Below are 12,171 nucleotides of genomic sequence, written 5' to 3'. Positions count from 1 at the left end.
TCCTTCCTTTGTTCCTTCCTTCCTAAATAACCATCAAATCATTAAGAAATATAATTAATGCTACAATTTATCTATATTATTGATTAACTGACAATAATTCTAGATCACTTTGTAATATATACATCAGTCCCTACTAGAGGTACAAAGAACTAGACAGAATACAAGAATTTATGTTAAGATATACTATACTAAATAATTCAAATTTTTACTTACTGTTGTCCAACTGACTTGCTGACCTAGATCTGTGAAATATAATGTAACAATGGAAGAAGTTGCAATGCTTTGAATGTTAACATAATCTTTCAGAAAGGGCCCACCTGTAATTAAAAAAAGAAAAAAAGAAATGAAACAATTAAACATAATATAAATGTGTAAGAGATGTAGCCTGATGTAGTAGATCAGTGAAGTCAGCTTCAGAGTCCAGTGGGTCAGATTTCAAGTCTCCCTGGCAAATAGCGCATGAATTTGTGTGAAAAAAGTCAGTCAGCTCTAAGCATGGCAGCCATGCTGGGCCTCTGAGGGGCGACCCGCAGAGTATTGGGCAGGGGCTGGCGGCAGTGTGAGAGTCAGTTGGCCTCAAAGCGGTGTGTTCTAGGTCAGTGACTTCCAAGATTCCAGTTGATCTGGGCAACACGGGAAATCCAATGGCCAAAAACCTCATAAAACATGGATACCTTCCCATTATTTATGATGTATTTCCAGAAGCATCCAAAATTTTCCAACATCTGGGACAGATAATGGCTTTTCCAGCAGATGTAGCAGAGAAAGCAGACAGAATTATTACTATGCTGCCTACCAGCCTTAATGCAATAGAGGTTTACACAGGACCCACTGACATTCTCAGGAAAGTGAAGAAGGGCTCCTTATTAAAAGATTCTAGTACAATTGACCCTTCAGTGCCAAAGGAGCTGGCAAAGGAATTTGAAAGCATGGGATGGGACCACTTTTCATGGATGCCCCTATTTCTGGTGGGGTGGGAGCTGGTCGAGTTGGGACCCTGACATTCATGGTAGGAGGACCAGAGCAAGAGTTTGCTGCTGTGAAAGAGATGCTAGGATGCACAGGCTCCAGCATGGTGTGTTGAGGGGCTGTGGGAACTGGAGAGGCAGCAGAGATAGGCAACAACATGCTCCTGGGCATCAGCATGATTGGGAATGCTAAAGCAATAAATCTCAGAATTAGGTTAAGTCTTGAACCCAAACTGTTGGCCAAAATTCTCAACATGAGCTCAGGTCATTGTTGGGCAAGTGATGCTTATGATCCTGTTCCAAGGGTAATGGATGGATCACCTTTGGCTGACAATTACCAGGGTGGATTTGGCCAAGGACCTGGGCTTGGCACAAGCCTCTGCTACCAGCACAAAAAGCCCAATTCTTCTAAGGGGACTGTCTTAACAGATCTTTAGAATAGTAGGGCTATTCTCAGAAGGATATCTCCTCCATCTTCCAATTTCTTCAGGAGGATAAAAACTTTTGAGCTGGTTATGATAGCAGGTCACTGGTAGAAACCAAACACTTTCTGGGAACCTCCTTGTAGCTTACTTCACTAGTAAGTATATCTAAACCAAGTCATCATCCACATACACATCATCCACCAATCCACAAGTCATCATCTCTCACAGACCTGTTTGCTTTTGATTGCGAAGTCACAATGATCTAGGTCTAGTAATTTTTTCACCCATTTTTAAAAACTGCTTCTTCTTTCTAGTTTTACTTAGTGACCACATTATAATCAAAACCTTTCATAATTTCTGGCCACAATCAGAGCTATGCCAAAGCAATAGTAGACTAAGCTTTAAAAGTGGTTTTTAATAATTTTGCCACCCCAAAGTATTCAATTTGAGTAAATGCACCTGAATCTTTGCTTACTTCAGTTCCCTAACTAGTCACTTTGATTTACAAATGAGTCAGCTCTCAATTAATTTTTGTCAGAAAGAGAACTTTCTTGGTGTAGAGGATGAAGAAATAGGTATGGAGGTAGGAATAAACTGGTTAGACTAAGGAAGCCTGATGAGTAGTTTTCCTCCTCTTATTTGTCTCCAGCCACCCAATAGCATTTTCTTCTTAACCACATGGTTTCTCTTAGGTTAATAAGACTACTGATTTTTTGTTCCAGGGAGTTGACAAAATTAAGTAAACAATTTTTATTGTGTGTTTTACAATTTGGACTACGTTACAACATCTTTGTATCTTGGTCCGTGTGTATGTATGTCCCTGTTCCTTCTGGGAAAGCCTCCATATGCTGAGAATAGACTTTTAAACTTTTTGTTCCCTTGTATATTTTTTAAAGTATTTTTGGATATCAAAAGAATGGCATCTTTAGGGCCTCCTCATGAGTAAACAATGTATATTTGCTTTAGATGATTATTATGTTTCTCTAAACAAATCACATTATTTTGAATTCAAATAAATTTCTATGCTGATAAAAAAAGAAAAAAGTCATTCAACTTCATAGGTCCCTATAAGTTCTCTCAGACAATGAATTATAGAATAAGCTCCATCTGTACTAGAAAAGTGAATTTCACCCCAAAGAGATAATGGGGAAAAAGACATGTATGAAAATATTTATAGCTGTGCTCTTTGTGGTGGCAAAAAACTAGAAAATGAGGGGTTGCCCGTCAATTGGGGAATGGCTGAACAAATTGTGGTATCTTTGGTGATGGAATACTATTGTCCTCAAAGGAATAATGAACTGGAGGAATTCCATGTGAACTGGAAAGACCTCCAGGACTTGATGCAGAGTGAAAGGAGCAAAATCAGGAGAACATTGTACATAGAGACAGATACACTGTGGCACAATCGAATGTAATGGACTTCTCTACTAGCAGCAATGCAATGACCCAGGATAATTCTGAGGGACTTATAAGAACAAATGCTATCCATATCCAGAGAAAGAACTGTGGGAGTAGAAACACAGAATCACATGGGTCAATGGGGATATGATTGGGGATATAGACTCTAAGCGATCACCCTAGTGCAATGACGGGCAAACTTTTTAAAGAGGGGCCAAAGAAAAGGAAATGCTTATCTGTCAGTCTGTTTCTAAGGCAACTCTTTCAAAGTTTCATTGTATTGTATCCTACTCGCTGTATTCATCAAATTAGGAATAATGTTTTGGGCAGATAGAACATTTCAGGGGACTGCATCTGGCGCACAGGCAGTAGTTTTCTCATCACTACCCTAGTGCAATTATCAATAACTATGGAAATAGGTTTTGATAAAAGACACATGTAAAACCCACTGGAGTCACACTTTGGCTATGGGAGGAGGTTAGAAGGAGGGGAAGAAAGAACATGAATCCTGTAACCATGGGAAAATATTTTAAATTAATTAATTTAAATAAAGATTCTAAAAATTAAAAACATTAAAAAAAAAGAAAAGTGAATTTCCTCTTGGAAGTCCCTTTTTTTTCTTGTTTCTTTTTCTTTCATTCTTTTCATTGTTTTTAAGATTTCCAATTCCACTGGTATAGGGAGTTCCTGATGGATATTTCACCTATATTAGTCTATAGATATAGGTGATCAACTACTCCACAATTTCTCTATGACAATAAAAACACAATACACCAAATATATATGTATGTATATATATATATATTTTTTAGCTCTACATATAAGGTCCAAAAGTATATAAGATACATATTTACATACATGTGTATGTACATAAATGCCCCAAAATATATACATATGTGTATATTATTTTTATAGCCTCGCCCCATTCCTATCTTTCTAGATGCCTTGCATTTTACTCTGTTCTATGCACCCTACAATCTGAAAACATTCTTATTATTCATTCCAAAGCATAATCCTTACTTTGCTTGTGGATTTGCACTGGACTGTTCAACAAACCTGAAATATTCTGCCTACATACTCCCCACCAAAGCCTACTGGACTACCCATCTTCCCTGAAGACATACCTCAAATCCTATTTCATGTAATGTCTTCCCTTCCGAGATTATCTTTAATTTACTCTGTATGTGGCTTTTTGGTACGCTTTAGTTATTTTTATATTGTCTCCTCAATTTACTCTAGCTTCTTGACAATAAGGATAGTATTTTTCATTTGTTTATATTGTATTTTGTTTTTGTTATCCCAACATTTGACAAAATGCTTTATACTTAGTAAGAAAATAATTCTTTTGGACTGACCAACTTGATGAATCTATTCTAGTCACTAAATAAATCATCCTAAGATAGCTGCCTCAAACTCTTTTGAATTTTAGAGAATTTCTAATATAAATTCAATTTAATAAACATTTATAATATACTTTATGCTAAGTACTCAAGGAAAATTTAGTCTAGGAGTAAGAAAATGCAATTACATAAATGATCATAAAATATAAATTAGGTTATAAATGTAACAGATGTAAACCATTTGTCAATTTGAATTGCTGAGGAAAGGTTCCAAACTGGAACCATGTAGTTAAATCCCAGGTCCAGAACTTTAATATTTATCCCCATGAGTAGTATATCTTGTAATTTTCATTAGCTAACAATTATTAATAGGCATCTATTTTAAAAGATATTGTTTTATTTTGTGCATATTTAACATTTCAATTCAATCTCTGGGGTTAGTAAAAACTTATTGCAGTGTTAGAAATGACTTAGAAATCAATGTTAGAAATCACTCGTTACTAAATGGGGAAGACAGGGAGATCTTTGGTGTTACATGTTATTGCTCCATATCTGATTCATACTGGATTTAAGAAATGGGACAAAAATTTATTCTTTATTTATGAAAATGACAATAAGTAGATATTTTATAAATGCAAATAGATGCTTTTCAGAACTCAAAGGAAGATAATGTTCAGTTGATAATTATAGCTCTGTGAAAGGTTTGGAAAAAAAAAGAAAAAGAAAAACCTGAAAAGAGTGGTGGCTAGGGTTTGAAGATAGTAATTTCAACAATTCATTTAGAATGGCAAGGAAAATTCAAATGGGCAGAATAATCGGTAGGTATTTTTAATACTTGCTCTTCAGGTGATTTAGGGAAAACATTTTTGAGTTCTTAGTACAAAGCCTCTTTTTAATTCATCATTATTCAGAATAATTTGAAGATCAGAGCACTGAAAGAGACCTCAGACAAATCTAGTTAAACTCCCTCTTTTATAGATGAGGAAGAGATGGTCCTGAGAAAAGAAGTTGATTTATTTAATCTCTTTTGTATAAAGAATGGTTATAGAGATGTAAAACTCTTGGAAACTTTTGGGGTATAATGTAATAGCAGGTGGAACAAACTCATAAGGATAAGATGAATATTTGCTCCCATTGGATTATACTGAAAATGACCATTGCCACTGCCGTTATCCTGAGAGCTCTCTCTCCATTAAGAATATATATGGCAGGGGGGCAGCTGGGTAGCTCAGTGGATTGAGAGCCAGGCCTAGAGATGGGAGGTCCTAGGTTCAAATCCGGCCTCAGACACTTCCCAGCTGTGTGACCCTGGGCAAGTCACTTGACCCCCATTGCCCACCCTTACCACTCTTCCACCTATAAATCAATAAACAGAAGTTAAGGGTTTAAAAAAAAATAAAAATAAATTAAAAAAAGAATATATATGGCAATGAAAAATATAATGAAGATGTGGTTTCTTGTGCTTATATATGTCAGATGACTTAACAACAAAAAGGATCCTTCTCTGGTTTTATGGTTAAGTGTATATATAAATTGAATAGTGTTACTTTAATAGTATGAAGAACCAGATTATTGAAAAATTAGCTTATGTTCTACTAATTAATTTCAGTCTCAACTTCTTTATCTATTAAATAGTATACCCACTTAATTATTAGACCATTTTGAGTTGTAATAGGCATAAATTAGAGATACATTATATTCTATAAATAAAATATTTTACAATCAATAGGAATAGTTATTTTATTATTATTCATACTAATAGAGGTTTAGAGGCTATGTTATTTTTAATGATAAATTCTAGTTTTAAAGGATAGCTTGATATTCTGAGAAATTTAATCTTAAGTAATAAAATGTAGTTACTAAACAAATGTTACAAATAAATATTATTTATTACCAAGCTTCTCATCTGGTCACCTCTGTTTTTTGGAAGTGGAAAAATCAGAGGAGATTAGTAGTAAACAAGGAAACAAGAATAACCAAATTAAGATGTCACTCAAGATTGTTGTAAATTAGTAATCAATACTTACCACGTTCAAATTGAAGGCCAACACGGGAAGGGTACCACTGGGGACCTATTTAATATCAAATAAATGTATTCAGTTTTTTGTACAATCATAAGGAAATCAAATTAGAATTAGTTGTATTCTAAGATTCCAGATATATCTGGAAATTATTCTAAAATGGGACAACCCTGATTGTATTTATATTTTCTGTAATAGTGGAATAGAAAAAACAACTGTATTTTCTCAAACATATATTCCAAACCTATCAACACCCACATCGGCAGTGTGAAGAAAATTTGTACTTTTATACTGTTATTTCTTGAACATTCCAGAACTGGTTGCTAATATCTTAGTATTATAGCCTTCCAGTATTACTCCTTGAAAGACTTAACAAGATTGACTAAACTTCCAACTCTATGGATAAATTATCATTAAATATACAGTATTACATAGTCAATAGAATATTATTCTATCCAGGAAAATCAAATTTGGGTTCTGACTCAGACTTACAATGTGTGACCATGACAAGTCACAGAATTTAACTTTAGTTTCTTTATCTGTATAATACAGAGAAAAATAGTATTTACTTCACAGGATTTTTATAAGATTAAATTATGTGCCAATTTAATCCCTTAACAAAATTTAAGTAACTTTATGAATGTTAAATTGCTAATAATGCTATAATAATTTAATAATAATTGTTATTATTATTTATTTAGCATCTGAATGATCCAATCAACTCTAACACTAATGGACATATTGGTTTGTAATTGACATTGATAGAGCTTCCAATTATGCAATTCTATGCATAATAGAATAGTTAACATTTCAATCATAAAAGTAATGTTTTTCTACTTTTAGCTTTTCTCCTTTTAAACAAACAATAAAAGATGAAATTTCCATCATTTTAAACCATTCACTATGATTAAAAAAACAAGCATTAAATATTTATTGGTAGTTAAACACTGTGCTTGGCACAGATGGAAATAGAAAATTTGTAGAGAAAGGCGTTGCCATCATAAAACATCAATTATGGTCTTGTGACTATTTTCTGGCAAATTAGTTTCATGTGAAATAACACATTTTTGAGGACAGTTAGGCAATAGAGTAGACAGAGTGACTGGAGCCTGGAGTCAGAAAGACTCGTCTTCTTGAGGTCAAATCTGGCCTCAAACACTTAGTAAAGATGTGACCCTTAGCAAGTCACTGAAGCCTGTTTGCCTCAGTTTTCTCATCTATAAAATGAGGTGGGAAAAGAAAAAAAAAGGAGAAGCAAACTACTTCAGTATCTTTGTGAAGAAAATCCCAAATGGCATCACCAAGAGTTCAGACATGACTGAAATAAATGAATAACAATGGTATGGATCCTTTTCTCAGAGACATTAATGGATGCTATTTTTATGTTCATTGAAACCATTTCAATGGGAGGCAGAATGGTGCAGGGGGAAAAGCAGTAGATTTAGAGTCCTGGGTTCAAATTCTACATCTCATGGTTAATATCTTTGTGACCTTGAACAACTTACTCATGCTACTTAATGCTCCATTACCTCCTCTATGAAATGAAGTTGTTGAATTAGATGAAATTTGTCATTCCTTTCTTATCTCAATTCATACCATAATCTTAGTTATTACCCATTTAACTTTTCTTTCACTCATCTTTTCTGGGTCTTAGTTTCCTAATCTATAAAATATGGGGGCTAACCTATTCTAAATGAACCCTAAAATAGTCCCATCCAGCTCTAAGTTCATGAAACTATTAAATGTAGATAAATGATATTATTAAGAATGGCATTAATGTGACACAAATGAATAATTCTTTGAGTAAAACAGGCAAATTTCATTAAGTTTACAAATAAATCATCCACTAACATAATTACCTAGATTGATATTTCACTTTCATATAACACTTTATGATTTATCAAATTTTTCACAATCATGATGATATCTGATCTATAAAATCACCCAATTATGTGAGATAGATAGGGCAGGCCTTATTATCTCCATTTTGCAGATGAGAAAATAGAGTGAGACACATAAAAGTCAAATAGGCAAAAAGGAAGTGGTGGAGTTAAAATTCTGGCCTTGATTTCTTCTCAAGCATTGTACTGGGGGAAAAAGTTGATAATTCAAATTTTGTTACTTAGCATAATATCTTTGTTACTTTGGGAAAATCAGTTAGCTTCTCTTGGTCTCAAGTTCTCCTTTTGCAAAATAGAGGGGTTGAGCTTGATAATATCTAAGTTTCTTTTCCTCAGTTAATATTTGATCCAAGATTCTAAAAAGACCTCTGTTATAGTGTAAAAATACAGTTACATATATATATATATATGTATCTAAATCTATTTAAGTAAAAATTAGGAACAGCAAATTGAAGAGATAAATGTAAAATTTTTTAAATTTTATTTTGAACATTTTTGTCTAAAAATAAATTTGTTCCTTTATTCTATATACTCATGTAATGGTGTATATTGTGCATACTTATGTCAAGCTGCCATGTGCCCAGTTAAAAATACAAATATGATCATTTATAATTCTGTGTTTTTTCTAAGTCAACAGAAGTACATCTATTACCTGACTAGGAACTTATAGGAAGCACTTAATAAAGTCTGAAGGTAAAAGTGATATCCTTTGAAATAAAGATCAATAATCATCACCTCATAATAAAAAAGAGGCAATGTGTCTTTTGTGAATGAAATATTCTCTCTCTCGGAAATAACATTTTTGGTCATTATGTGAGTAAATACTACATTTAAATAAGAAGGAAAATTTGTGTTTTGACAGGAGCTCTGGCAGTCAATTCCATTTTATTAGTGCATATAATGTAAATACATATGTATGTATTTTACACAGTCATATGTATATACTTTTACCACTTAAAATGTTATTTTTTACATGACAGACACCTCTGAAAAAGGTGATAAGAATCCTTATTTAGGAATTTTAAGCAGAAATTAGTATAGATTCTAAGAAAATAGATCAAACCATAAACTAGAAGACTGAGCACTCACAGGAAAATCCTTCTTGACAATGATATACCTAAAAAGTTCATCACTCCAAGCCCCTCCAGGGCACTTCATTTACTTTCTACTCAGTCAACAGGGTCTTAAACTATAAACTTCTCAGGAAGGAGTGTTGTTTGGCTTGTCACTGAAAAGATGCAGCCACTTTCATAGGGAGAGGGATTTATTCATTGCCTCTAGCAATTCTTTGGAGTAACTTCTGTCTTCTTGGCAAGTAAAGAAATTCCATCAATTTGGATCAGTGGAGAAAGCAATTGTGATCCCTTATAGCTAAAAGCATATGAATTACACGGGAATTTTATAAGAACTTGGGAGGAGGATAAAGTATTCTTCTGGATGCTGAATACTTTGAAATTGGACAGCTGCTTGGGGGTTGTTTTTAAAATTTTATATTGTCCATGAACATACAAATATCTGTTCTTACTCCAGAATAAAAGCCATGCATCATATTTTTTTGTAATTTCTCATACAACAAATTTATCTTAAGATGCTCATCTTGGGAACCTGAGATGTCCATAATCTAATGATAGCATTGTTCTTTATTGTATAACATCTGACTATCTTTACCAGCAAGGGCAGCAGTCTAATTTTATTACAATTGAAAAAAATGATAGTATAATCAGAGACACTTTTGGTTTAAACTGAGCAATCTGATTGAACAAAATGTCAAATAAAGTGAATTATTCTTTTAGATTCTTTATGTATATATGGATATGTATGTATAGAGAAGTAAAAATAGATATATGTATGCATTATGCAGAGCTAAAGAAAGGACCTACATACCATTACCAAGGAATCAAGAATTAAAATGTAAACTTTTCGAAGGAATTCTTTTTAATTTATTTTATTCATTTTGAATTTTATGACAACCCTGAAGAACTTATAATTTAATGTCAAAAGAGGAAGCTTGGTACAATAGATAGAAATTAGTTTTCAAAAATAGGAAAACCTGAGTTAGTATCAATTTTCTAATAGAATATAAAAGGCATGTACCCATTGGAAATTCTTTTAACCCATTTAGTCTTCTGGAAACTCTTTAAAACTAAGCTGCCAATGAGTTAGCTATCTACATTGGTAGAAAGAGTTTTTTCTTTGGAGTTCCCTACACTAAGTAAGCCTTATCTGTGGCATCAAAAATGTGTTTATTTGTATATGTGTATGTATATGTACATATATATACTCTATGTGCATACATGTACACCTACAAACATATATGCACATACATACAGATAGTGTTAATATGGTTAAGCTAAAGATGATTTCCCAAACAGCAAATGTGGTCATATTTACTTTGATATTTAAAATATTTAAGTCTTCTTTACCTTTTGCCATGATGAATTTAATAAACATTATTGAACATAACTAAAATATGAATTTATAAAACATTTTTGTGAATAAGGCATTTAAAAAAGTATCTTTTATTATCTCGAACTTGTTAAACATTAACAAACATTTCCATGTTCAAAAAAACAGAAAAAAGAGGACCATATGTGAAATTGTAAATCTCCATTTTTAGATAGACTTTAAAACATATATATTTTAAATTTAACATTTTAGGTCCAACACTGCTTTGCTTGTCTAGGTCCCACTCTGGATTTTCTTTTCCTCTCCTATTTATATTTTTAAGAGTTTCATCATTTTTTATTTCTTTTTTGATATGATTATCATTAATTCTACTTCTTTTCCAAACCTTCCTATTCAACAAGAAACTAATAAACTCGTTTATTTCTCTCTTCCATCTGTCCCCACTTCCCATGAAGCAGGCTTACATATAGGTTGTACATATACATCATGTAATGCTTATTCCCTGTTCATCCTGTTTGAAACAAGAAACATATTGCTTATACTAGAGAAAAAAATCAAGTAGGAAAAAAAGTGAAGAATTGTATGTTTCTATCTGCATTTGGACTCTGCTCTTTTTATGGCAGTGGATATTGGTTTTTGTGATTCTCTCTCAGTTTCATTTTTCTTATCCATCAAATTAGGATAATACTATCTTCTTCACTGATTTGGTATGATTTTCAAATAAGACAAAGAAAACAATTTTATTAATGTTTTTTAAACATAAATCACTATAAAAGATTACTTATTATCATTTCATCTCTTCTCAGTCTGTTTCTGTCAATTATGTGTATGTATGATTTTTAACTGTAAAGCATCACAAACAACTATCATTGATGATAATAAAATATGATTATTTTGGCATGCTATATTTAGAAAATATTTGAAGAACTAGAGAAGAAAGCACAGCAATTTCCAATTTAGCATAATCTCTCAATTGAACATTTTCATTGGCTGTTCACCATGCCTGGAATTTTTTCCCTATTTACCTCCCCCTGGCTCTGCTGGCTTCATGCAAATCCAAGATAAAGTTTTAACTTCTAAAAGAAGCTGTTGTCAGTTCTACTGCATCCTAAAGTTTTCCCTCTGAGATTATCTTCAACTTTTTATGTATATATTCTATTTGTACCTAGCTCTATGGATGTTGTCTCACTTCTTATTCAGACTGTGAAGTACTTGAGAGCAGGAAAAGTCTTTTGCCTTTGTTTACCCCAAACATAAAAATATTCCTGGAATTGAATGTGTACTTAATAAATGTCAATTGACTGACAGTCTAAAAGGAATCAATGCATTTTAAATGATACATTTAAATATGTATTTGTTAACAGTATTAGTGTTTTATCATAACTGGTTTATAGTTTGTTACAATAAATAATATATTTATTAAAATACATAGCTCGTTACTCCCCAGAACTTCAGAGTTCAGCAAAATCCTTAGTATAATGAGACTTTACAGACATTAAGAGAATTAGTAAAGAAAGTAACTGTGCTGCCAACTGAATATGGCTTTTATATTTGACTTCTCATTTCAGAGGCTGTGGTTTTGCTAAAAAAAGAAAAACCAAAAAACAAGATATAGTACCATTGCAAAATTAATTTCTTTCTTCTTTCTTTTTTCTCTTTTCTTTCTATCTTTTTCCTTCTTTCTTCCTTCCTCCCTTCCCTTCCCTTCCCTT

The 12,171-nt window shown here is 32.7% G+C and overlaps 1 protein-coding gene and 1 pseudogene across 1 annotated transcript in view; one reads left to right on the top strand and one right to left on the bottom strand.

Moving 5' to 3' along the window:
* Positions 1-12,171, bottom strand: part of TECRL (trans-2,3-enoyl-CoA reductase like) — a 147,514-nt gene that overhangs the window by 51,733 nt on the left and 83,610 nt on the right. The window contains exons 3-4 of the mRNA XM_044681041.1: positions 6,159-6,203; positions 214-317 (exon numbers count right to left, since the gene is read on the bottom strand). Coding sequence (XP_044536976.1) covers positions 214-317; positions 6,159-6,203 — 149 coding nt within the window. The remainder of the gene's footprint in view (positions 1-213; positions 318-6,158; positions 6,204-12,171) is intronic.
* LOC123251717 lies at positions 460-1,476 on the top strand (annotated as a pseudogene).

This window comes from Gracilinanus agilis, chromosome 6 (genome assembly GCF_016433145.1).
Source record: "Gracilinanus agilis isolate LMUSP501 chromosome 6, AgileGrace, whole genome shotgun sequence".
Taxonomy (NCBI): Eukaryota; Metazoa; Chordata; class Mammalia; order Didelphimorphia; family Didelphidae; genus Gracilinanus; species Gracilinanus agilis.
The sequence above is the reverse complement of the archived record's forward strand: the minus strand, read 5'-3'. Positions and strand labels throughout refer to the sequence as shown.